This window comes from Aythya marila (genome assembly GCF_965140915.1).
Source record: "Aythya marila genome assembly, chromosome: 1".
Classification (NCBI taxonomy): Eukaryota; Metazoa; Chordata; class Aves; order Anseriformes; family Anatidae; genus Aythya; species Aythya marila.
In genome coordinates this window covers 3,748,916-3,776,061 of record NC_139042.1, presented here as the reverse complement: position 1 = coordinate 3,776,061, position 27,146 = coordinate 3,748,916, and the positions used below count along the sequence as shown (strand labels likewise).

General features: G+C 47.5%; 1 protein-coding gene across 4 annotated transcripts in view; it reads left to right on the top strand.

The window, feature by feature from the left end:
- The window catches only part of NARS2 (asparaginyl-tRNA synthetase 2, mitochondrial), a 46,319-nt gene that overhangs the window by 236 nt on the left and 18,937 nt on the right, over nucleotides 1–27,146 (top strand). For all 4 annotated transcript variants that reach the window (XR_014318584.1, XR_014318585.1, XM_082773037.1 and 1 more), the window contains exons 2-7: nucleotides 2,359–2,468; nucleotides 3,359–3,479; nucleotides 4,153–4,293; nucleotides 7,358–7,438; nucleotides 15,856–15,956; nucleotides 25,996–26,128. Coding sequence is in view for 2 of the 4 variants with exons in the window: in XM_082773037.1 (XP_082629163.1) it covers nucleotides 2,458–2,468; nucleotides 3,359–3,479; nucleotides 4,153–4,293; nucleotides 7,358–7,438; nucleotides 15,856–15,956; nucleotides 25,996–26,128 (588 nt within the window). In the remaining 2 variants the exon portion in view is untranslated. The remainder of the gene's footprint in view (nucleotides 1–2,358; nucleotides 2,469–3,358; nucleotides 3,480–4,152; nucleotides 4,294–7,357; nucleotides 7,439–15,855; nucleotides 15,957–25,995; nucleotides 26,129–27,146) is intronic.

Below are 27,146 nucleotides of genomic sequence, written 5' to 3'. Positions count from 1 at the left end.
GGGCTGTATCCAGCCAGTTTGGGTCTGCTCAGCTTGGGACAGGGAACCACAGTCTGTGCCCTGCTGTTTCCTTAAAGTTTTGCTTTAGGGCTTGTTCCACATCAGGGCTTCTAGCAGCATCAGGTAGGGCTGACATTCATGCCCAGCTCCAGCTGTGAGCTAAGGTAGATGTGAACCAAGGTAAACTGAGGTAAAGTTTCAGTATTGAGCTTTTTTAGACCTTGTTCCATCTCCTCAGCAAACAGTTGTCTTCATTTTCAGGTGTTTCTGACAGAGCAGTGCTTGTAGATGCATGGTTTCTCTTCTAAAGCAATTTAAGCGTTTGAGGATCAGGCTGTAAAGGGCTGGGCGCTGACACAAAAACCTGCACACACCTAGATGCATCCTAATGGGGCAGGATGAAGCTCAGCCAGCACAGGTGCTTTTCTTTTGAAGTTTGGTAATGCAAGCTGGAATAAACTGGTGCTGGAATTGGAAATACCGCCTCTTTATTTCTTGTTTCTTTTCCCTTGTGCTGGCACAAATGTCTTTAGCGTTAGGCTGCACTGGGGAACTGCGGTAGCTTAAAATGAACCTTATTATGGCCAGGTTGTAGTTATGGAAACCGCAGCCTGGTCTGAATGGAGATTGTCACCCCGGAGTGCTTCTGATGGGGTACAAAGTGGTCAAAACACCGCTGCCACAGCCTCTGCGGCTCTGCTACAAGCCTGAGGGCACGCTCATATTTTCCTGTTGCAGGATGCAGGACTCATGGCTGTGTTTAACAAATCCCAGAGCTGCCCGATGAGGTGGGAAGAAGCTATTAAGGATGTTTCTTTGTTCAGGGATTATTTGTTTTCTTACAGAGCACTTGCAAGAGAAGAAACTAAGAAAAACACTTGCCATTATACGGTAAACATTATGCATCGAGTGTAACGTTTGGGGATTTACAGAAATACAGAGGATAAGCACAACAGCTTGAGGCATGTCGCTGCCTGAAATGCCTTTTTAACACCTGTTGCTTTAGCCGTAAGAATATGAGGATGCTGTGCCATGTAAGAGTCCTGAAGTAAAGCCTGGTTGTTCCTTGAATCAGCTACAGCTCCGGGTGCAACACCTGCAGCAGACATCCAGGTGAACGCCTGCTGAAATGGCAAGGCTGGAAGAAAAGCTGAAGTTCTGGTGATCACAAGGTTTATGGCCTTAAAGCCTTCACAGTTCTTGCGTGCTGTTGCCTCCCCTGCCCTCCCCAATTAAGTAGGCATTTGCTGTGCACGAGGTCTGAAGGTTCTGTGGAAATACCTCAGGCAGATTTTAAATGTGTGTTGTCTTTGCTGCCGTGATCTGGATTGGAATGTCTCCAGTGTTTAGCTCGCAATGTGGCCCTGCCTTACCGGGGTCAGTAGTCGCTCCGTAATTTGAAGAATGCTTCCCTTCTGATGCTGTTTAATTCTTGCAGTTCGTTCAGTCTAGACAGTCCGAGGAGACGGATTCAAATTGTTTTGTCTGTATGAAATCCCCGAAGCACATGCTCGGCCTGAAGTCTTTGAAACTTTTTGGGCCAGTTAAGGAAAAGACAAAACCGATGGGGCACATGGGCCCGGTTTGGATGTTTAAGCAGCGCTGGTTTTAGGTGTTTTCTGTAGCCTTGTTATAAGATGAGCTGGAAATTCCCTATGGATGGTTTTTCAGCTTTGTCTCAGCTCTTGTGAGCTGGGGAGCTGCTGAGGGGGTTGTATTTGCTGTGACTTCTGCTTGGTGGCTTGGTATTGACTGTAAATTTTAAATTCTTTTTAAGGGAAATTTTACTTTTTAGGATCACAGAATGGGTTGGGTTGGAAGGGACCTTAAAGACCACCTAATTCCAACCCCTATCCCCAGCCCCACCCAGCCTGGCCTTGGGCGCTGCCAGGGCTGGGGCACCCCCAGCTCCGCTGGGCAGCCTGGGCCAGGCCCTCAATGCCCTCAGAGGGCAGAATTTCTTCCTTATCTCTGGGGGCAGAGGGTCCTGACCTTGCAGGGGATTGAAATTAGATGGGATTTGAGCTCCCTTCCAACCCAAACCATTCCATGATGGCATGTATACAAAAACAACTTCCAGTCGGAACCTTCCTTGCAACCCATCGTTACTAAAATTGTCAGAATAGCCTCGAGTGTTTTAAAACTCTGCATTCTTGGACTGTTGCAATAAAGGAGTTCTGAAAGGAGGTAATAAATAAGAACGTGTACATTGCTAAAATATTTTTCATCTTCAAAATGCTTTGCCAGTTTTGGTATTCTCAGCTCCAATGAGACGCGGGTCAATCTTACAACGAGAAATAAAAAATTATAAACTTCTTTTTATAAAGAAATAACAAATTTCTTTTTCACCCATAATAGGGCTGGGTCCGCTCCGTCCGCTCCCAGAAGGAGGTTTTGTTCCTGCATATCAATGATGGGAGCTCTCTGGAAAGCCTCCAGGTGGTGGCTGACCCCAGCATGGAAAGCAGGTTGGTGGCTTTGGGACACCTGTAGAAATATCTGCGCTTATTGGTGCTCCCAGGGCCTTGCAGTGCCAGGGACTCACCAGACTGCTGGAGGAGCAGCTCCCACCTGCCCACAGGAAAGGCACTGCTGCAGTTTGGGCTCTCTGGGGATGGTTTTAGGATGGAGAGGGTCCAATTACTCTGTCTCCTCTTACCTGAGGCCTTCTTGTTCAGCTGTTTGTCCCGTGAGATTAATTTAGATCTCACTTTTTTAATTGCTGTAGTAGCGTGGGCATTCTGGGCTGCTGTTGGACCTAGGAAATCACACCCTATAGCCAGGGGTGGCTGTCCCTCAGCTTTCTGGAGAGCTGTTGCTCTTACCGTGGTAATTTGAGGGATGGTTGGGTCAACATACCTCCTGGATAGGTGTGCCTGTTCTAGTAGCACGAGGTAATATTATTATTATGTAAAATATATTGTTATTAGTCTGTTATCACAAGATAATAGAATAATGCACTTGTTTTCCAGCTTCATTTTGTTCGTTACTCTCAATTCTTCTTTGGGATAGGGTTCAGGGTGATCCAGGATCCTTCTGTCCATCACTTGATCTTTATTTTTTTTCCTAGAAGCCTGACTTGTCCCCACCAATAACCCCTTCTTATAAAAGCCTCTCTTCCCCTCACTTTTCCAACACTGCTAGAGTCCTACTTTCCTCTGTTGCTTTATAAATCTATTAAAAGGTGGAAATATGAATAATGTTTGACTGCATTTGACAACTTCCCATCAGTTACAAGAGGTATTGTAGCAGTAGTGCCGAATCTCAAGTGTTCTACCTAATTTAACAGCAGTCTCTGCTGACTGTGGTTGACTCTGTACCAACCCCCAGTTGGTTCCTGTTCTTCTTGCTTTCTTAGAGACCTCACTTTTGGAAGCGCGGTGGAAGTACGAGGGAAACTGGTCAAAAGCCCTCACAAGATGCAAACCGTGGAGCTGAAGGCTGAAAGCATTCGCGTGGTGGGACCTTGTGACACTTTGGTACGTCGCTGCAGCAGGCAATCCAGCTGGTAGGGTCGCCTGGGGAATAAATATCAAAAGGCTCCGGGATCCAGCAGAGCATGCTTCAAACTGGATTTGCTTTGAGTCTGAATGCTCCTGCAGGCTTTGATTTGTCAGCGCTGGGTGTAGGGTATATCAAAAGAGGAAAAAAAAAGTTGATAGGAACGCCGCGAATGCTCTGTTTTGGGGCAGAGCTGTTCCCACGTGGAAACAGGTGCAGATGTTGGCAGCTGAGTGCGTGCTCTGCTCCCAGCCTGCAGCAGTTACCTGTGCTAGGTGCTTTACCTGCTAAATTTGGCCTGGCTACAAATCTGGGAAGCAGAGGCACTGGTTAAACCCTTCGGATTGTGCAGGCAGGAGAATTTGCCCCAAGCACATTTGGAAACAGCTCGTTGTTGCAGTAGCGAGATGAGCAGTTGGCTTTGAAGGGGGCTCAACATCCAAAAGATACATTTCAGAGTGCTGCTCTCTTCTGTTCAAAAATTGTAAGAATAAAACTCCACGAAATAACTAGAAAAGCCAGAGAAAAGGGTTTCTTTCTTCCTGCTTTGTAATGACAAGTGAGTTTCACTACTCAGAGATGGACACAGCAATAAAACCGCGGTGATTCCAAGCTCTCATCCTCTTGTTTTTCTTCCCTTGCTGCTTTTAGTCGTTCCCCCTGAAAGCGAAGGAGAGGCACCCGCTGGAGTACGTCCGCCAGTTCCCCCACTTGCGATGCAGGAGCAACGCGCTCGGCGCCCTCTTGAGAATCCGCAGCGAAGCCACCGCAGCGATCCACTCCTTCTTCCAGGTAGCTCCCTTCTCTGCTGAGCTTTTTGTGTAAAAACACTCCCTGCTCGGGCTTCACAGAGGCACGTGAAGAGGCAGGGAGCGTGAAGTGTTGACTGCAGGGTGCAGATTTGGGGCGTAGTGGTTTTCTCTTCAGGCCTGGGCCTGGCTGAGGCCTTGGCCAGGCTGTTGCTTATGGTGAAGTTAGCACATCTGTGGCCTTGTTACTGTCTTTCCACCCACTTCCTGATAGTTTTATTTTTTTATCCCTTTCACTGAGCTGCAATATAATTGCCCGTGAGCGTGTGTGGTCTGCAGAACACGCCGTAACACCGAGTCCTTTCACTGGCCCTCAGCAGTGACCTTGGACAGAAGCCGCCTCCCACATGGAAATCTGCGTGATGCAGACAAAGTGACTCAGATCTTCATGTTACTCCTCTCAATTCTTACCTTTTCATTACTGTGCTACAAGTCTGCATGGATGTTGTTAGCTGAGATTAAGTCACTCCTGTTTTTTTAATGCATTTGAGACTGGTGGGTGGGAGGCACCTGTGTTTATGGACGTGCTGACATCCCTTAAGCTGCGGGCAGGCTGTAGGCTTTGTGCAGGCAGTGGCAGCAGGGGGCAGTGAGTTAATTCCGACTCAAGATGCTACACAGAGACTATGGAATTCTCTGCATGAGTAGAGAAAATAAGGCAGAAAGTTCTCCAACACACCCGAGCCCTTTCCTTTTAAAGCTGTTCGTTGAAATAAATGTTTTATTTGAATTAGGATGGGTTCAGCTATAGCAGAAGAGCTTAACAGAAACGCAGTGTCAGGTGAAGCTGCTGTTAGTTCCAGCCTTGTGCCAGCTGGTAATGCAGAACCTGACTGCTGGCGGTCTGCTGGCGAGCCACTAGATGGCAATACCTCCAAAAGTTTGTAACCAAACTGGGGCGAGGAAGCCAGCTGAGATACCAGAAAACATTTTATTCTGACAGAGGCATTACTTCTCCAAGTTGATCCCATCTCAAACTGACATCTTCCTGTTTAAAATGCTCAGGAGAGGAGAACTACTGCAAAATATAAAGCATCATCATTTTAGCAGCAGCTATGGTGAAGTTATTTTTTAAGAGATAAGGAAGGTTTGGTCCCAGACCTGCCATTTGCAATGCTTATGTCACGACTGTTCTAGCACCAGGAATGTCTGGGGCTTGTTTGCTTTCCTTCCATCAGAAATGAGTCTTTTTTTAAAAATTGCCGCCTACATCATCCCAGAAGTGCTGCAATTTCAAACTTGACGTTGTCAACGCATGTGATATCTAAAAAATATAAAAATATAACCAGTTTCCACTGTGCAGAACTGTAAAGGGCTTAATGGTGAAAGAAAATAAATGTGTTTTTTTTTTTTTTTTTTTTTTTTTTGTAATTCAAAGCTAATCTAAACTGTCTGTAACTTTAAAAGCTTTTTTTTTTTTTTTTTTTTTTTTTTTTTTTAGCCTAATAGTTTACAGCCAGCAGTGAATGACTAATGCTAAATGCCTTTGGTTTGGATGTGGCAGCCTAAAATGTCATCTTGAAATCTTCCCCCGGGTCTTGTGGTCCTTGTGGGGTAGGAACATTGTTCATGGGCAGCGTGAAATGGTTGCAGATCATCTCTGATTCGCATGTTAACTAATTTCCAGGTTTCTTAGGGCAAATGATGTGATCTGAAGTATTCTAGGAGCTTTAATAATGGGAATGATGCAGGAGTTTTTTGTTATCTCCACATCTTAGACAGCAGTTTTCCGACCTGTGCAGCTCACACAGAAGAACACTTGCCTGCTTTGGAAGGTTCATTCATTATTCTTTTGGAATGTGAATCGTGCATCTTCTTGTGTGCAGTGCTAATGGTTGCTGTAAAAAATGTGGGCAGGATCCTGAAATCTCATGTCAGGGTGGTAGGACCTGTGCCCAGCAGGTTTTGGAGCGTGTGTGGGATGATAGCAGAGAACCTGCACTGTGTGTTGGTAGGCTAAAGCTGCCCTCCCTGAATTTGTATTATTCTGATAAAATCAGAACTTAAGCTTCTAGAAACGTTGATTTTTATCTTTCTTTTTTGGTGTTTTCTGGGAGCAGACAGTGGGTTATGCTACTTAATTGCCTGTGTCATGCTAATGCTGTCACACCCCGATTTTTAAAGGGGTTCCCTTGTGCTAGACATTAAAGTGATACGAGAGAAACCAAGTTTGTCTGTTCTCAGCCGGAAGGTGCTAGTTCAAGGGTCTTGTGTGCCTTGATGTGCAGAGGTATGATCTGTGCTTCACCAGAGGTCTCGTCAGTGAGACTAATTTAGGGAGGAGACAGTACAGTTCTGCTCCCATTTTTGCCTCTTAACTCGCAATATGTGAACGTCTGAGGTCTGCTTGATGTACCCATCCCCTGGAAACTGCGTTGCAGCTGTTTTAAAACCCTGGTGCTGCTCTGCAGAGAATCTCAGAGAACTGGGGTTCGCTCTTCCTATAGCCTGCCTGCCTTCAGGAGCCTCTGGTGGATCTATAAACCATTTCCTGAATGGGTTATTGGAATCCTAGAATCATTAAGGTTGGAAAAGCTCTCCAGGATCATCTGGTCCAACCACCCCCCTACCACCAATGTCACCACCAAGCCCTGTCCCCAAGCACCACGTCCAACCTCTCCTTGAACACCCCCAGGGACGGGGACTCCCCCACCTCCCTGGGCAACCCGTCCCAAGTGTCTTCTGCTCAACCATCAACTTCCAAAAAGTTGGGAGAAGCTGAAATGTTGAAGCCACAGGGATGAAATTTGATTGAAACCATTCATACAATAAAATAATACTAGAGGAGGTGAAAAGAAAGGGGAGTGGTGTGGAAATGAACAGCTGCAAAAACACTTTATCATGCACGTTTGGATTTGTAAATCATGATAAAATTTAGCTAGTGTTCTGTCTTTGTCCATGTAAGGCAGAATTTGCCTGAAAGGCTGCTCAGGATGCCCTGGTTGGGGACTAATAGCTGTGTCATGATGTGTGCTGGTTGATGTCATCCTTGCAGTCGCTGCTTGATATTTTCAGCTGGTTAACTTCCCGTGGTCTGTCTCTTCCAGGATCGTGGCTACGTGCACATCCATACCCCCATAATCACATCGAATGACTGCGAAGGTGCCGGGGAACTCTTTCAGATTGAGGTAGGTTGGGTTGGGTAGAGTTCGTTGTGATTTTTGCTTGCAGAGCAGTTCTAGAGTCATTGAAGGTTGGAGGAAATGTTTGTCTTTATAAAAGCTTCCCTTTATGTACAGCTGTGATTAGTTTTTTAATATAGCAGTCATTTGCCTTAACTAATAATTGAGGCGGAGTAAAACAGATGCGTTCCTTTAAGTCCTGTTCAGTGCATTAATCAGCACCTTTTGTACTGCCAAGGTTTTTCTCTCCCTGGTGCTGTGGAAAGGCTCACAAAGAGCAGCAGAGGAAGGTGGAACATCTTAGTAAGCAAAAGGACGCGATCCTAAGAGCCCAAGAGATGGGATGGGACGTTCAGGACAGCCTACCAGAAACAAATACTTCTTAGCTCTGAAATTAAGAATATATTCACTTGGGTTCTTCTTTGCAACCATGAGAACTCCTTAAAAGAAAGTCAGCGGTATCTAAAACCGTTTTCAGACGTGTATGTATTCCTCCTTGCAAGCTGCTACTATTGCATGTTGGAATTCATGGCTGAAATTGCCGTGTCTCCCAGTTCTGCCAAGTCTCCCTGTCTGTCCACCAAGCTACTGCCACAATCTGTCATTTTCTTAAGTAGTTGACACCCGGGGTCAAAACCGCCTGTGAAGCTTAATTGCGACTGTAACCACGAAGCTCTTCCCTGCAGATTTCTCGTGATTCCGAGCCCCCACATCCATGAATCATAGGAAATTCCATCTGCTTTCCCTACTTCTATATTTGAAACGTACTCTTCTGTCTGGAACAATTACATCCATTGCCACTTAACGCTCGGCGGCTCCAGCCTTGCTGGTGAATCATCTGTAAGCAACAGAAAAACTGTTGAGGTAGCAGTTGCTTGCTGCAGGGTCATGTCTTGCACTTTCTCTGCTGCCTCATGACAAAAAGCCTCTCTGTACTTGTTCTTCAGGATCTCGCTGCCTAACCTGTGCTAGCAGAGATTCCCTTCCAGACCAGTCCAGAGCAATACATGTGGCTCAGCGTTCTGCTCGCTGTGACAATAGAGTTGATTAGCTAAACTAAATTGTTCCTGTTTAATTGAGATCCCTTGATGCACCAAAGGTTCGCTCCAGGCTGTTGCATGCAAATGAAGACGTGAAAACAAGCGACACTTGATGATGAGAACATTATCCAGTTTGCAGCTGTACCGTGCGTTACGTCTTTGGTACAAATTGTATCCACTTGAAAGCTGTGAAGGATGCAGGACTGCAGCGTAGGTGGCTGGTAGCAGCAGAAGCACTGATGCAAATGGCGATTGAGGTGGTAAATTGCAGATCTGAAACTTGGCTAAGCTGGATCTTAACACAGAGTTAAAGGCAAATCTCCTAGGCTCGCTCCAGTCTGATTGCTTAGGTGGAAAATAATACCTGTCTTGGGGAGACGTGGTGACAGCTGGTCTAGAAAGGTGTGGAACAAGTGCTGAGTCCCATTGAAAGTGAGTGCAAGTATCTCACTGAAAGCTCTGTGCCACAGACAAGGGGCTTCAGGAGATTTTTTCCTTGATTTCTCATTTCTTCTCTGAGCACTGCTTCGTCAGCTGCCCTAATTTAGTGAGGGTGTGGTTTTCTTTTCTTAAAGCTCTGCTCAGAAGTGGTCTTGGTTAGCAGAGATCCAAGACCACCTCACGCAGTGAGAGCGTTTCTTGGCCATGGAAATCTGGGGGAGATGAATCCTTCTGTGGATGTGGATCCGTGAGATGGACAACAGTGAGGGTGACAGCATTCCTGTGGTGCTCACATCAAAGCCCAGAACCTCTGTGTGCTTCTAATCAAACCAGACATCAACATGTTCCCTGTCTGCTCTATGCAGTCACCGTAGCCCTTAATGCACTGCTGGCAAATGGTAAGGGAGAGAATAAATTCCTCTTGCTCCTGCAGTTAAGCAGGAAACAAGAACTGTAGGGATGGAAATCAGTGAGAGCAACCTGCAAATGAAATCCTGCATTTTAAAAAGAAGTAGGTAACTTCTGGACGTAAGCTTTTAACGCAGATCCTCAGCTGATGTCCTACGGCTCCTGAATCTGTAGTTAAAATGTGCCTGCTGCTTGCAGCCTGCACGCAGACAGGGCTGGTTTTTCTGCATTTTTGGTTTTAAATTCCATCGGGCAGCGTCGAAAACGGATGGTCTCACCAGTTTAGCTGTGCTGGCGGGGGTGGAATAAGTTGCAAGGTCTGGTTGAGTAGCCTTTAAGGCCACAGAAGACTTTTGCATCCACTGTAAATGAGTACGTTTAATGGCCATCTTCTCCTCCCTGCCAGTTTTAATCCTCTGCCCGACGTCTGGTGGCTGTGCAGGCGTAGACATTCTTTAGAGATGGTGGAAAGTGAGGAGAGGAAGAATCTGTTTTCACATGAGACTTGAAGAGATGGGAAAGCAGTATCCTGAGTTAGAAGGGAAAGGCTTTGTGAAGGCGTGTGATCTTTAATTCCTAGACCTCCTAATCCTGGAGGATTTGTGTTTGTTTATAGATTTGGCTTCCTCATTATCTTTGTTTGGTTTTGAGTGCACTGATTAGTCTGTGCATAGTTTGGGTTGTGATGTTCTCAGAGTAGGGCTTGGGATGGGGGGGAATCACTTTTCCTGTCTGGTGGGCAAATCAATTTAAGAAAATATTTGAAAAATGAAGCACTGGAACAACGAGAAGAGGGTAGTAGGCAGACCACATCAAGTATCAAATAAATAAATCACAAGATGTTGCGAACTTCAAAAGAAATCCTTTGTATTGGAGATTTTTCTACAGCTTTTCAAAAAGAAAGTGTGAGGAGAAACTGTGTAAAAACAGCCAGGCAAACCCTAACCTGCTTGAGAACATCAGCGACACCAACGTGGAGATCTCTGCACCTTTTAATAATATTTTCTTTTGGTGGAAGCCTCTCGCTTGTGCTGCCTTCTTTAAAATAAACTGACTGAAAAGGCCAGCAGAGCTCTGAATATTGTAATCTGGGTTTTAGCAGAATGCAAAGGAGGGCAAGGTAACCCGTGAAATTGGGAGAACTCAGACCAGCAGGGTGAAATAGGTTTATTTTATTTTTCATCCGAGAATAATTCCTCTGAACCAGCTCTCTGAGGACCTCAGGGCGGATCCTTTCCTCAGATTTTCCTTCTGTTTAAGTCTAAAATCCGTAGAAGATTTTGTGTATTGAAAGAATCTTTACTGAGTCTTCTTTTGGGGCTGCTCCTTACGAAATCTGCCTGCCTTTTGTCTTTGTGACCCGGCTGCGTGGCTGTTCCTGGCTATTTTCAGCAGCCTCCCACTCTGTCTGCAAACTCCCTGTGTTCTGGGTCTCTTTCCCTTGTCTTTTCCACTTGGCTCCCTGGACAGCTGCCTTGTTTGACTGTCCTGAGCTGCTGTGGGGAAGGTGCAGAGGTGCAGGTATTATTCTCTAAAATGTGTCCAGAGATGATGCAAGGTGGGTTTTTTTTTGCTGTTTTGCCACCTGCTTACAGGAAGGAACGTTTCTAGATCCCTGAGGAGCTCAAGTTCATGGCTGCACCTCCTGCAGAACCCGAAATGTGTGCCTGCTGCTGAAGGTGCAGAAACTCACTCCTATTTTTCATTCAGCCCTCTTGAAAAAGAACCTTGTCAGCACCAAGGAAGGCTGGGATCTGCTGGGGAGAATCCGGGTGAAATGCACCCAGGATCAGTGTCCCTCAGGTGGTTCCCCATGATGGATGTGTCACTGGCTGGGAGGCAGCCAGTACCTGGGACTTCAAGGGAGCTGCTCAGCAGGGTCAGAGGAAGCTGGAACTGAGCCACAGGAGGGCTTGCTCTCATCTTGCCTGGCTCTCCCACTTTCTGCTGCTTTTTTTTTCTACCTGGTTCATCTCTATAGTTCTGTAGCTCCAGCACACGTTAACGAGATGTTTCTCTCGGCAGAACCAGCTGCCGTTGCCCAGCGGGAGTCCGGCTGATCAGAATCAGGGCTGAAATTGCAAGGAGGACTTTGGGGAAGATGGAAAATTGTGCAGATTGTCTAAAAAAGGAAACCCACTCATGTTTATAATGGGACATCGCAGTGTAGGTCTGGATTAAAGCCCTGCTACCGTGAAGCTTCAGCAGCGTGGCATTGTGGGGCTGGTCTGGAGCTAAAGCATTTCTGTGATTTCTGTGAGCCTTCCAAGTCTTCCCCGAGCCCTTCGTGCATTTGGCTTGTGTGGAGGGAAAGACAGAATCAAACGGTTCGTGCTTTCCTCAAGCTAATTGCCTCGAGTAGAAGTTAATACAAAACTGACATCAAAGTGAATGGCTTTTAAATTAAATCATTAGACATCGGAGAAGGAAAACAAAACAGGTACTAAATCCAGTTGTTCTCGTATTTAGAATGAGAATAAAAAGCCTTTGATGTCGGTGTCGAATCCCAGTACATTTATAGGGCATTTACGCAGAAACACCGAGGTGTTGTTTCATCTGGGTTGCCCCTCCCTCTCTCCCCACTGCACGCAGAGGAGTTTTCAACGAGGAAACGGAGAGAACTTGAAAGCAAACGCGTTATTTCCCCCCCCTGTCTTTTATCAAGGAGGTATTCTTGGGTTGGGAAGTGGCAGGCAAAGTCTGGTGCTTGAACGTGTAGAGTGGAGGAACCTCTTCCAGCAAGTTAGTCAGTGTGAAATGGGAAGCTGCTAATTATGGGATGCCTCCTTGCTGAAGGTGGCTCTGAAAGGAAGATGCTTCCGTTCTCCTGCGTGGCGAGTGCACTGATTCTCATTTTCTTTTTCCAGCTCCTAACACCCACTCATCAAGCTTTGTGCCTCAAAATGAAGGGAAGAGGCAGTGACTGGGAAGCTGAAGGGGAGTAAAACTTTTATTTAGGCTGCTACGTTCGCTCTTCCACTTGTGTTGGGAGCAGTCCAGGAGCTGCCTGCAGCGCACACTCGCATCCCAGGACCTGGGTGGCCCAGCAAACTGCCTGCAGGTTTTTCTAAGCCCTGTAGTCTCTCCGTTTTCCTACTTAATGTTGTGTCTATTCTCCCCTTGCCTCGCTGAGATTACATCTGATACGGAGAATGAAAAATGACACAAAAGGCATCGTAAATAAACCGGGCCCCAGCTCATGGAGACAGCTGTATCCTGTTTGTGGCTCCGGGGGAAGCGCTGAGATTTCATGGCTGTCATCTTCTGCTCTTTTCCTGCCTCCAGCCCGTCTCTTTCTCATTGTTTAGAAGTTGCATCCTACAGGATTAGGTGGGATTTTTCGCCGGTGGGATGAGGAATCGTGGCTGAACTGAACTTCCAGGAGGAGAAGCTGGGGTGGTGCGTGGCTCTGCTCTCTAGCGCTCTGGCTGTGGCTCTGGGACTGTGGGATGTGGATGTTTGGATGTTTATTAATATCCGTATTGTTTTTGAACAAATACCTTGGCTTTGTTTGAAGAAAACAATAGGGGCCTGCTCCTGCATCCTTGTTTTCTTTTTTTTTTTTAGAACTGCAAAATCTCTGAAACAAAGGAAACCGTCCTGGGGTTCCAGCCACAAATTGTCCTCTTCCCATTGATCTCTGCGAGCAAGGCAGGCTCGCTCTTTTCTTCAGGGTGATGCTGCGAAGAGATAAACCTGCCTTGTGATCTGAGCTCTTTGACAGTCTCCGTTTCATCCCTGTGATGAGCAGCGAAGCTTTTTAAGAACAAAAAGCAACACCTTCCATCTCATTGAGTAAAATGGCAGGTTGCGGAATATCAAAGGCTGGCAAACAAGCCCAAGCCTCGCAACCTCCCCATGACAAAGCAAGCTGAGGAGCAGGGTGGCTAGAGGCAGTGACATGCCTAGCTGAGCTGGCTGTGCTCAGCATAACTCCTAGGAACTAGGCTGTGAAAAGTGGGTATTGCAAATTTATCTCAGAGGGACGTACTCATTTTGAAGTAAATGTTGATCAGCAAAACCTCAGAGTAGCTTCAGACTTCCTTTCTCTGGACCTTTGACTCCTCCAAAGCTTAGGGATGACGTTGGGATATAGAAAACGCTGAAGCAAATTCTCATTCATCTTCACTTTTAAAAAATAAATAAAATTTGTTGATAGAATTTAGAGATTATCTAATACAACTGCAGCTCAAGCAGGGTCAGCTAGAGCAAGCTGCTCAGGACTGTGTCCAGCTGAGTTTTGAGCATCTCCACAGATGGAGGCTCTGGGCAGCCTATTCTTCTGCTTGATCACCTTCATTGTGGTGGTGTGTTGTTTTTTTTTTTTTTAAAGTTTATTTTTGTCTTCAGATGGAATTTCACGGTGTGGTCTTCTTTGTTGTAATCTGTGCCCATTGCCTTGTTTTTTGGGCACCAGTGAAAAGAACGTGGTTTCATCTTCTTTGCACCTTTCCTTCAGGTATTTATTGATCCCCCTGAGCCTCCTTTCCAGGTTGAACACTCCCACATCTCTCTCCCCTCATTTGAAAGATGCTCCAGCTTCTTCTTCATCTTCGTGGCCTTTTGCTGGACTCACTTTGCTGTGTCCTTGTATTTCTGGTATCAAGCACAGCACCTTGCACCCCAGGTTTGGCACCAGTGGTGAGCAGAGAGGAGAAGTCACCTTCCTGAACTTGGTTGCAGCGCAGTGGCTGGTGGCTTGCTTTGCTTCGAGGGTTCATTGCTGTCTTTTGGTCAGCTCAGTGTCCACCAGGGAAGTAGAGAAGCACCAATCTTAAATGACTTTCAAAAGGCTCATCACAGAGGCCTTTTGATTCCTCTTTCATGCCTGTAAATTAAAACCCCAAATACACCATCATTCAATGGGATTGTTTTCAGACCTCTTTCATAATCAAATACTGAGCTTTCTACAGCTTCCGTCGAGGTATTTTTTTTATGCTTAAAACATGTGATGACCTGAAATGTTACGCAGAAGCCGAAACTAAACGGTGTTTTTCAGTGCATATGCAATGTGTAAGTTGTGATATCTCCATCTCCATATTGTTTGAGTTCTGCCTTTTTGAAGATGGAAAAACAAGTCCTAAGAAGATATTCCTTTGCTTTTTTTCTCCTGATTACTGTTGTTCTTTGGTGTTTTGCTTTGGTTGTTTTTCCCAGTGGAAACTGATTCACTTGATTTTGAAGAGGAAAGCTCAACACAAGCCGGCCCTGTGCGCTGGCAGCCCCAAAAGACAAGCATGCCGTGGGCTGCAGCAGCAGGACGAGGGAGGGGATTGTGCCCCACTTTCTCATTTCTCTGTTGAATTTTGAAGGCAATGTTGTGTGAAGCTTTGAACTTCCAAATGGAAGAGATCCTTCCCTTCTCAGTCCCTTCTCAGTCTCCAGTAATCTTGGTAGGGAAGAGTGAAAAATCCGTACTTAGATTTGGAGACTTGGGCTGCTCCGCTGCCTTCTTTCTTTTATATGTTGCTGAGTAAATTGTTCCTCAACAGATGTTCCAGTGGGATTTTTGTTTTGTGTGGTTTTATTTCCTAGAAACGAGGGATGTGACTTCTCCACCTGCTTGCAGATTTCTGGATAGGCAGGGCCTTCAGCTGTATGTCCTGGCTCATGGAAGCCAGGACTCGAGAAAATCTGGGCTTCCACCACCTTTGTTGGCAGACTGGCTTGTTAAACAATGAATAAGTCCTTCCTGACATTTTAGTTTACATCTTAGTGTCTCCTGCCTTTCTGCAATGCCACTTCTGTTTCAGCTCAGCCATGTTTAAACACACAAATTATATATATACATATATATATATATATATTTTTTTTTTTTTTAATTTTATTTTTTACTTTGAGCAAAATTCAGGGCTCTTGACAAAATTCCACATCCAAAGGCCAGAGGTGAGCAGGGAAGAGCTGTTCTTTTAGCTCTGCGTGAGCTCACTGCCCTTCAAAACTTGGGGACAGATGACTGAACCTGGTGAAGCTTTGTCATCATAACAAGTTACTTCCCCAGCAGCTGAACTGATAGAATTGTTGGACATCTGATTTACAATCCCTGTTAGTCTGAGAGATGTCTGAAAGCACTGTGTGCTCAGTGCTGACACATCCAAATTTTCTTGGTGACAGCCGTGCTGCAGCACACACTTGTTCTGTAAGTTGTTGTGATACCTACAGCCCACATCCTCCTCATAAATCACTGAAAGAGGAGGTGGGAGCTGTGGTGTTTCCCCTTAGGGTGTGGCCTTTCACTACACAGCCACATTAAGTGATTGAAACCCCTAAAAAGAGAGGTCCTCAGGGGTGTTTTATCCTGTACATTATTTTCGTTTCAGTGTGCTTTGCCTGAATTGGTTTTCAAGGCTGGTAGTTGTCTGAGCAGAGATGGGAAACGTTGTGTTAGGACAACTTAGCACAGTGTTGGGTTCCGTCTCAGGAGTGTTCAGGTTGACTCTGATACCATTTCTTAGGAGAAAAAAGGGAATAAGCTGGGAGCTGGGATCTTTACTCAAGCACCTGGAGTCTAATTTGTGCGTTTTTGATTTGCAGACATCAAATGAGACGCAGAAATCTGCGGAAAAGAACCATTTCTTCAACGTGCCTGCCTTCCTGACGGTTTCGGGCCAGCTCCATTTGGAAGTGATGGCAGGGTGAGCGAAACACCAAGTTTTTGCGTTGATCTGTGAGTTTTACTTGCCAATTTTGCCCCGTTGGTACCCAGCAGGTACCTGCCACGTGTGCCAGAAACCAAGTGAGCAACAGTGGCTGAATGATGGTGTGAGAGGCCAGCCTAGGAGGGTGGAAGCTGGGCTCCTGTTGGATTCTGGTTCAAACTTCCATCCTCTGTCTCCTTCAGTCTTCCAGTTGTGTTTCTTCCCTCTGCCAATTCTGATTTCTTCTGTTTCATGGCTTTCACGCTAGATACTTGTTCAATCTAGCCACCGAAGTGATCATATTAAAGTCAGTTAATACTGACTTTAATAAAAAATTATTCTTAAGCTTTTAATGTTAGTGTTTCACCGAGATTGATAGTTGTGGAAGTGTCACAGCCTGTCAGAGCCACATTGCCCTTTGATTAGTGGGTTTGATCCTCACCTACACTGAATGTTCACAATAAATTAACTAAGTTAGCACATCAAACAGATGTAGTCACATCAGAACAACCTGTTATTGGGAGGCACAGTGTTCTGGGCCCTTAGGATGTGGGTTATCCTCAGATGTGGTACCAAATTCAGCTGTCTGCCAGCTGTATTGCTGGTAAAGCCTATCAGAGATCAGGTAGGACTGTGCCAGGAGGATTCGCTGTGCACTGACAGAGAGGAAAGATCTCCTTCCAAAGTGATCAGTTACTAATCAGTGTGAATCTCCTGAAAATGAGAGGAATAAAGCTTTATAAAAGGTGGTTAGAAGTTGGAAGACCCTCCCCTTTTCATGCGGACTCTAATGAATGTTTCTAGGAGTCGTAAGTTGCTGCCCGTGCCTTGCATCCAGTGCTGAAAACCAAATAATAAACGCTTAGTTCTTTTCTGCTCAATCCCCGTTGCAGAGTTTAGCTGGCTGCTGGTAAGTAGCTGCAGGGAAGCTGTTCAAGGGGCAAGTTTTGTACACAGACCAAAAAAATAAAATAGGAATTTGTTCAGAAAGCTGTTTTCTGCCTGGCTTATTCTGTCTGTGAGAAAGCATCTCTTCTCAGGCTACCTAGATGGGGTCTGCTGAAACACTCAGCCTGGAGGTTCTCCGTGGACAGGATGTTTTTTGACTTGCTCGCGTGTGGTGCCCCGGCAGCTGCGAGAGAAGCACGGGTCACTTGGCAGCCACAGGCTGCTGCGTCATCTCGGCCATTATCTGAGGCAAGATAATGAGGACGAGGTTTGTTTAGCTGCAGAGGTGGCAGAGTTTTTTGCATCCCTGAGCGAAGACGGGATGACATCCGTCTGCGTGCGGGAGGCTTAATTGACTTTCGTGCCTCGTGACCTTTATTGGAAGACGTAATTCAACAAATCAAATAAGCCAAAGAAAAAGTATGGATCGTAATGATTCGCTTGAAATACAGCCCCGCTGCCTTACATCACTCTGCTCCCTTTAAACAGTACACAGCCCGCTCGGGGACGGAGCAGAAGGCTGACCTGGGCAGACTCAGGATCTGTCTGCTACGTGTTTTTTGCGTCGCTGTCACTCGGGTGCACCTTGCTCTGTCAAAAAATCAACGCTCTTCTGAACGCAGGACGTTGTATCGCAGCTTCATGTTCCTGTTTTACAGTAGCACGTTGTTCATGCAGGCGTTTTGAGTGGATCCAGTGCCGTCTAAATTTAGATAAGCTGTGTTTACTGGGGGTGTAACCGTTCTGCGAACCTGCTCCTTTCATTTTTATTTGAGCACGGTGAGTTTTTGAGGCCTGGAAGTCAAGTGCTATTGAATCCCTTCAGCCATCAGAAATAGCTCGGGCTCTTCTCGGTGCACAAGCACGTGTGAGGCATTGCAGTGGAGGGGAGGCGTTAACCACCTAGGTGCTGTGAGACCCTTCAGATCCTGCCACGTTTTTATTTCTGGTGCAAGTTTTTTATTTCTGGTTTATTTCCAGCAAGCTGGGTGCTAGTCTCTGAGTAGGACTCCTTAGGTGAAGAAATAATTGAAGTGCATTGTAGTATAGTAATGAAATGTTCTGGTGATGCATTCAAAGCAGTAAAAAGCAGGAGTCCTTTTCCCAAAAGCTGAAATATTCCGGTCTTCCCGATAAACAAAGCAGTTAAAACACTAAAGAATTTGTGTGCTTTGGGTTTAATCCAATGAAATCGACCCTTTCTCTCACTTCTTTAGCCAAACTGAATTTTTCATACCCAGAAAAGGAGCTGTTCTTCCACAGTTCCCTTTGGGGAAGCTCTGCCTTGCTGCAGCCCTACAGCTTTCAGGAACATCTGGTCCCTGGGAGCCTGAGGGAGGAGCCCGAGGTAGGAATGTTTGGGAGCCCTGACTTGCTGTGGGAGGTGAGGGTGCGGGGACAGACCCTGCCAGAAGCCATTAAAAACCAGGAGTGGTGTGAGGGGGGAGAGGAATTTTTCCGTGGCACTTTTAGGACGTGGTGCTCCGTACCCGGTGTCCAGAGCTCTGGGCTCTGTTTCTGCTGACAAGCAAAGCAACGAGCTATTAGGCCTTACAAATTTTGAACCGTTTTCTCCGAGAATAAATGAGAAAAGGGGAGTTCCTGCGTTGACTGTCTGCTGTGCTTGATCTTGAAGGCAAGGTCAGAGAAGTTTGTCTCGTCTCTCGGCGTGACACGAGTGGCCCACTTGGCACAATTTCTCCTCTCGTCCGCGCTGACGGCATCCAGGTCGACCGCTCGGCGTCTGAACGAGCCAGCTGCTGTAAATCTGCGGGCTGCTGGAGGTCTCCAGAAAAGTCTTTTATTCAGTACCACAGCTCTCAGCTTCGGGCTTTTGAATCTTCAATGAGTCAGTGAGCGCTCTGTGGGGCAGAGGTTTGTAGGGCTGCGTGTGTGTGTCCCAATAACCAGTTTGAAATGTCACGGGCTCGCTGCGAAGCCGCTGGTCCTCGTGGTATTTTCTTGACCTGTGATCCTGCTGTAGGGATAAAGGCTCCTTTGGGGCCCCGAAGCAGCCTGGAGGGGCTGTGACAGCTGATGATTCAGAGGCACCAAAACCAATCGCTGCCAAGAAGTACAGCTCACTGGGCCTATTTACTCATTTATTTCTCCTTTCACCCGCCTGACCTTCCCACAGGACCTACCTGCTCCTCTCCTTTCAGCCTGTCTTCCTTCAGCTGACATTTTGCACTGATTTTCCTGGCCCTTCATCCCAGGCACTGCTTGTTCTGCCTGATGCAGCGTGAATTTAGCAGAAACCGCTTCCTAAAAGCTTTGGGGACTCTCCTCTCCCTCCCTAAATCTCACAATAAGTTTTCTCCTTCCTCATCCTCCCTAGCTCTGTTTCTACTCCCGTCAGTCCCTCGGTAGGTTTCTCATCTCTTCTTCATCTTACTCTTTTCAAATTCCCTTTAAATGGGCAAAAGGCTCAGGGGGAACCTAATAGCAGCCTGCCAGGAGGTTATCGGGGAGACAGTCCCAAGCTCTTTGCGGTGGTGAATGACAGGACAAGAGAATGGGCATAAAATGAAGCAAGAAAACTTCCGAGTGGTTATAGAGGGGAAAAAAACTTGTTAAGAGGTCAGTCAAGCACTGAAAGATGTTAATGTCTAGCTATCAAACTTGGTTTGGTTGAAAAATAATGCTCCTTCCCTCTCCTTAAGCACATCTCTGTGGTTTCTAAGCCATCGTGGATTTCGCTGCTGTCCTGCCTTTTCCAGATATCCTCTGCAGTCCTGCAGCTGGCTTTTCTGCTTGCAGAGAGGCTCAGGAAAATCCCAGTCCTCCAAAGCCCTCCTGGCTGTGGCTGCCTGGGTTTGCAGAGAGCTGAAAGCAGTGAGTTTCCTGTTGGTTTCAGAAGGGACTAAAATCGCACAGATTTCTTTGCGAAAATGCCAGCGTTTCACTAATTTTTCAAAGCACAGAAGACAGGGAGCTGTCGTTTGGGGCTGCTGTTCCAGCAAACGCTGTCGGGCTGCAAAAAGACACATCTGAGGCCTTCCGTGAGAGGCTTTTCTTTCAGCAGCCTGCCAAATGCAGCCTTAAAATTTGATCCCAATGCTAACGATGGAAAAGATTGCATTGTCTTCGAGCAAATATTTGCTCTACGCTGTAAGATTTGAAATACTTTCAAATGCAGCTGCAGGAACGATGTCCAGTTGCACGGCGGCCCTGCTGCAAGGAATTCACCAGTGTAAGTCTCATTATTTACATTGAATCCCCGAAAAAAAATGACGTTTCTTGCACAACAGTTGCTCGAGCCTGACTCACAGCACAGCCTCTTTATAATTAGCACGCTAACTTCCATTAATTAGACTGCCACTTAATTGGAGCTATAAAAAGCAGCCGTGCCGTGTCTGGCTTTAATCAATTACCGCACGCTTCAGTCCCTGCCTGCTGCAGGGACTGCTAATGAGTTGGTGGTAGTGGGAAGGCAAACGCAGATCTGGAGGTAGGGCAGCGAGCTGGCGGGGGCTTTACAGCCTGCGTGGTTGTGCTGTTGGCCCCTTCCCTCTGCCTTTTTGGGAAGGGAAGCAGTTAATTCTCTTGCCAGAAGCACCGTGAACGTGAACCTTTATTTCTCTTCCCTGGATGCACTCCAGCATCTTGGTATCTTTCTTCCCAAACTGAACCCATATTGAAGTGCAGTCACACAGTGCCAAGCCCAGAGGGACAATCACTTCCCTGTCATGCTGGCCACACCATTTCTGATGTAAGCCCAGATGTTAGCAGCCTTCTTGGCTACCTGGGCACGCGGCTGGCTCGTGTTCAACCAGCTGTTGAGCAGCATCCCCAGCTTCTTTCCTGCTGGGCAGCTTTCCAGCCGCTCTTCCCCAAACCTATATCACCCCATGGGGTTGGTGAACCCCGGGTGCAGCACCTGGCACTTCCCCTTGCTGAATGCCCTTCAAATGGGTGTGGACCATTGACCCAGCCTATCCAGATCCCTCTGCAAAACCTTCCTCCTAAAGCAGATCCACGCTCCTGCCCAACTGGGTGTCATCTCTGAACTCGCTGAGGGTGCACTTGATCCCCTCATCAAGACCACTGATAAAATATTAACCAAAACTGGCCTCAACGCTGCTCTGGGGAACACCACTCGGCCACCTGTGCCACGATATCCACACTCCTGATGGCTTTGCAGACTTGTTCTTGGTGAGCAAGGCGAGCAAGAAGCCTGCAGGTGCTCTTATTGCAGCTCAGCTGATCATCAGTTGCTGGTAACACCGTGGCAAACATGATTGCTGGTGAGAAGGTGAGCGTGCCTCGTGCTCAGGCAGCTCCTGCTTTGCTCCAGCCCCATTTGCTCCACAGCTTTCTTTAAAAGAGGCTCACAAATCCAACAAGAGCATGCACCCAATTTCTTCAAAGCCTTGCCATCCCTGCACCGAAGGAGGATATGGATCTGTGTAGGTGCGTGTTGCAGTCAGCTGGAGCTTGTTGCATTCAATACTGCTTTCAATAGCTGGTTTTAGCAAAGTTACTTACTTTATCTGCTTACTGTAGACCTCAGAAATTTTAAATAGCCTCACCTGGACTTGCAAATGGGGCCCAAACCATGGCACTTTGTGGTCATGCACCCACCGATGTAATTTGTCTGCAATCCATATTTGCAGAGGCAGTGTCCATCTGAAAAAAAAATGACATTTAATAAAAAAAATCCTCTTGCAAGCTGTTATAATGCAGTTTGTGGGGACCATGTTTTTTTTCCACTCGGAAAGGAAAATGGGTTCAGCACGGTTGCTTTCTTTTTTTTTTTCCCTGTCGGTAATGTATTTTTACGGCTCAGGCTTGGAGTCTGATGATGATGAAGTTTTCAAACAGCCCTTTGCACCCTGGTTCGTGTAAATGCTTAGAACATTTTGTATCACTTCTTGTGGAAGATCTTTTTTAGCTCGGGCCTGGGAGATGGTGATTTGAATAAATGCTGAGCTGCTCTGGTGGCTTTCATCAGCCCAGCTTGACTTAACGTCGCTAATGGGTTGTTTTATTGACTTAAATTAAACATCCTAATATCAAAACCAGGACAAAACAAGCCTCCGCTGAGAAGAAAGCCCTGCAGAGCCTCGTAAAAGGGCGGAGGGCCCGAGCTGATGAGATCTCTGTGCCTGGAGCAGAAGAGGCTGCGTGGCTCTGAGTAACTCTGTTTGCTTTGTGTCTCGCTTTTTCCCCCGCTCTCCCATCTGTAACCTCCCAGGATAACGCCTGGCGGTGCTGTGAGACACAACAAACAGAGCACGGGCTGCTTTGCCAGACAATCGGGGAACGTGGATCACCTTGCTCTTAATTCAAGCCTGCCTGGACCCTGGTCAAGCAGAGGAGGGCGGCCTGGAGAGGAGCCGGGTCCCCTCTTCTCCTTTTCTTGCTGCTGCACGCCCTGGACTCTGCCCTTCGGAAGGCACAACGAGGGAAGCTGCTGCATTGCTTCAGTCTGGCTGGCTGGGGTGGAAGTTTGGCACTTCCCAGTCCCTGTCTGGGAACTTAGACAGCTTTTTTTTTTTTTCTTTCAGTTGTTGTTGTTTTTAATTTATGTATTTATTTTTGGCTGCCTGCAGAAGGAAGTACGGTCCCATCTTGGCGCAGCATGAATCGAAACCTCAGCACTCAGCACCGCTGCCCAGGCCTGAAGCTCACAGACTGCTGTAAGAGCCCGTGTCGGGATGAAGCCCTCCACGTCTGCCCTTCCTCAAGGGGCAGACAGAACTGGCATATTCTGAGGAATCCTTTAAAACCCATTTTTCTGGAGAAAACTCACGGCAGTGCCCTCCCCGCGCTGCCTTTTCAGCAGAAACACGAACAATTTTCGTTGTGCAAAATCCAAACCACCCAACGACAGTACTGGGATTGTTCCTTTTACACTGAGGTTAAAAAAGGGGTGTTTCTGTCCAACGCTGAGCTTTCCTTTTAGCATTTTCTGCCCAGCTCAAGGCTGCAAAGCGCTGTCCCCCTTCTTTGAACACCTCGCCAGCATCATAGGAGCCCTGGGCTTCCAGCTCCTCCAAAATCTGGACCCTGGAGGCATCAGATGGGCTTGTTTGAAAGGCTCTCTGCGTGCAGGTGGTTTCGTGTGTCAGGCCAGAAGATGTTTCGGGCTAGAAATTTCAGCATCCCTGAGCAATCCCACGTGTGCTCGGGTCAGGGGCTGCAGCCAGCTGGCGTCTCCTGGCAGCGGAGCAAAGTCAGCCGCTCGTTTTGGTGGAGCAGGGAGGCCTTCCACCTCCAAAACGAGTCCGCAGACCCTGGTGAGGACGAGGGCGCCCTACAGACAGAAAGCTGAATGCCCCGGGGCGGTTTGGTGCTCAGCCCTGAGTCACAACCTCCTCTTGTCCCCGGCTGTGTCACCGGCGTGACCTTGGCCGCACAGGAATCACCTCTCCTTGATGAATTACTCGCTCGGAGTCGCGTCCCCTCGCTTCAGCAGCACCGATCGGTCTTTATTACCCCGGCAGCAGCGTGGAGCCCTGGCTCAGGAGAGGAGCACGGCCCGGGAGCCAGCAGCACAATTAGTTACGTCAGGATTGCAGCGTTAAAAAGGGCCGGGAAGGCAGGGACGCTCGGCCCCGCGATCATCGTGTGAGTTTTAATTAAAAGGCTCCTTTTAAGCAGCTTTGGGCACGGATGCTTTGTGCTCCCCTCGTGCTTTCTATCACTGTCTCGATAATGAATTGTCAGCAGGCTGGAAGGAAACGAGCCCTCGGTCTGCGTGCCGCAAAGCTCTCGGAGCAGAAGGTTGCAATGCAATAAACTTGGGGTGAAAAGGAGGAAATTTCTCCCCCCCTGGATGTTCTTAGGGCCGGGGGATCTCCCAGCACATCCCTTTCGGCTTCCCAGGGGCTCTGCCAGCCTAGGAACTTTTTGGAGACCCAACCAGAAGCTTCAAGTTATTTTTAAATGCTGGAGGAAGACACGCAGAGGGCTGGGAACGTGAAGGATTCATCAGGAGCAGCAGAAAGCACAGGAGTCAAATCAAATGATCCATCAAATCAAAGCAGAGGCAGCCCCAATCCTTGTTTCCTGGTGCATTTATACATGCTCAGCATGATGCAGCAGCGTGTCCGACTCCAGATACGTTTCCTACTAGCAGCTGAAGCACAAATAAAGGTCAGATCTGCGCAGAGTGGATTCGCTTCGTGTCTTAAGCGGCAGGGGACAGTCAGCAGTACGTGAAAGCCTGGCTGAAAAATAATTGTTCGTGCTTGGGGCTGATAATACGGGCTGTGTGTATCTCAGCTGTGCTTCCCCGTTACTCCCAGGCCTCTGCTCAGCACTGAATTCCTGTTGCCAGATGAGAAAGCATTTGTTGTGCTCCTCTGATCGCTTTGCCAGCCTGCTGGCTGCCTGGTTTCCCTGTGCCAGCATCCCAGGGTCGTGGTGAAGTCCTCACACCCACTTGGATCCATGCGTTCCCAAAAAGCAGCCTGAAAAATGCACGATTCCTCTGCTTGCAGCTTTGGAGGATGCCTGAAGCTGAGAAAAGCCTGAAATGGGAGCCTGGGGGAGTTCTGCACTCGTCCTCCCCAAATACCCAGCACAGAGAGGCTTCATTCTTGCAGGATAAAATCAGTCCATGGCTGTGAAGGATCTGGCCACAGCCGACAGCTCGGAGCAGTAAGTTCTGATCGAGATCTCCACGTCAGGGAGGAGCTGGAGAGCCTCACATCCAACCCAGCAGTCCTGGGTGCCTCCTTCAGCAGGTGCGAGCTTTGGGAAGTATTTTTGTGTCTGTTCCAACCCGAATTTGTGACAAAACCGATGCCTTTAGGTAAAACCTTTTCACTGAAGAACCCCAAATGGCAATATTTTAGCAGACCTGGGCACGGGTAGCACACTGCAGGCCGATTTCTGTGTCCTCCACAGCAAGCCAAAGGTTTTGACCAGTCCTGCCTTGACCAGTTTTGTCCGAGTGACTCACTGTTGCCTGTTCGTTGTTCGTATTGCTATAGCAGTTGAGCCTCTGAAGCTTCAGATCCAAGACCTTGTTGTGCCAGGTGCTGTAGGAAGATGGAAAAGAAAGAAAAAAAAAAAGAAAACACACAAGGCGTTGAGGAAGAAATGTGTTTCTCCAGAAGAGAAGACAACAGATGGCTCCAGATGGGGGAGCGCAAGGAACTGGTGAGGTAATACTGAGCCGGGCAGGGAGCAACGGGCTCGTTACAGCAATTAGCTAAACGTCGCTGAGGTTTTTGGAGAGGCAAAGGGCAGTTTGGAGGAGGAGGATCAAGCCGGGGCAGAAGTTCGTGGCAACATCCCATCAGGTTGAATATTCCACGGGGAACAGGAAAGGAAAAGGATCCTTCACGGAAGATGTTTGCTGCAAAATGTTGGTACCAGAGGTGCTGAGCAAGACACAAGGAAGACATCTTCAGTTAGAATAAAAAGACACGAGAAAGAATTTGATAATAGGAAACTAAACGGTCACTTCAGCACCAGGTGCTATCCCATAAGCATTTTCTGCATTAGGGGCTCCCTAATTAGGGCATCCCTTTTAGCTGAACCGTTTTCAGCTGTGGAAGAAGCCCGGTTCCTTGTCCATTTCTGGAATAACCTTTGGTCTTGCCACTAGAGGGGGACTGCAAGCCGTGCACCATCTTTCCAGCCCGCTGGACTTCACCTGCACCCTCTGGGTGCCGGCAAGACCAGCAGTGGGACACTGCACTGCTGGGCTTTGGGGTGTCGCAGCACCTGCAAACGTCAGACCTTGCAGCCAGATAAATGTGGGGGGATAAGAAATGAGGGGAGCCTGGCTGGTGTGGTGATCTGGTTCTGCGGCGTGTTGTTTTTCTTCTTGTGCAGCCACAGAAAGCATCCTGGGTGTAAATGGTGCTCTGTGAAAGCTGCAAAGGGTTTGTGCAACCTCAGTTAACTGTGGAAGGATGTGAAAGCTGTGGAGGGATGTGAATAACCCCTCTTCCCACCCCACTGGAGGAATGTAGCAGCACCATACACAGCAGTGCCATTAAATGGGTCAAAGACACGATGGAAACATGAAAGCTTTGAGATCCTGGGAGAAAAGTGAGCTCGTGGATGGGATTTTCAATATAATGCTTGTGCTCCAGGCCTGACCTACCTCATTCTTGTCTCCTCGCAGGGCCTTTACCCACGTGTTCACCTTTGGGCCGACGTTTCGAGCCGAAAACTCGCAGAGTCGCCGGCACCTGGCAGAGTTCTACATGGTGGAGGCTGAGCTGTCCTTCACCGAGAGCCTCCAGGACATCATGCAGGTGGGCACCCCCAAATATTTGTGCAGAACCAGCGTCAGAATTCCCTCCTCCTCCCTTAGCTGTGCTCGCTGCTCTCAAATGATTTTCCAGGACTGACCGCTAACCACATGATGGATGCTAACACATCTTCCTGCTTTCGGCACGAGCCAGCTTACACCCAGCAGGACTTGGGAGTTAATACCCACACAGGTAGATTAGAACCCTAATTTCTTGGCTTATGAAATATATCAGGTTCTGGAGTATATTCTGGAGAACAAGTCCTACGAGGAGCGGCTGAGGGAGCTGGGCTTGTTCAGCCCGGAGAAGAGGAGGCTCAGGGGCGACCTTATCGCTCTCTATGGGTACCTCAAGGGAGGCTGTAGTGAGGTGGGGGTTGGCCTGTTCTCCCACGTGCCTGGTGACAGGACGAGGGGGAATGGGCTTAAGTTGAGCCAGGGGAGTTTTAGGTTAGATATTAGGAAGAACTTCTTCACTGAAAGGGTTGTGAGGCATTGGAACAGGCTGCCCAGGGAAGTGGTGGAGTCACCATCCCTGGAAGTCTTCAAAAGACGTTTAGATGTAGAGCTTAGGGATATGGTTTAGTGGGGACTGTTAGCGTTAGGTCAGAGGTTGGACTCGATGATCTTGAGGTCTCTTCCAACCTAGAAATTCTGTGATTCTGTGATTCTGTGATTCATTTTTCCCTTCTTTCTTGTGCCCCAAAGTCTCTGACAAGAATCCTTTCTTGTTACAGAAATCCTCCTAGCAGCAATGGTTTTGCATCCCCTTAGCAAGTCCACATTGCAAAACGCTTACTTTTGTGATGTTCTCTCTTGCAGAAGTGAAGTTCCTGTTTTGTTTATTTTTAAATCGTTGGGCAATCTCTTTTGGAAAAATAACAAAAGAATAAAAATACACACCAAAAAAAAACTGACAGCTGCTCTAAAGCCTCAGTTAAGTTTCTTTTTCCCCACATAACTGACGTAAAGGCAGTGTTCTCTCCCCTGTCTGCCCACTGGGCAGCTTGTGGTGTTCTTTG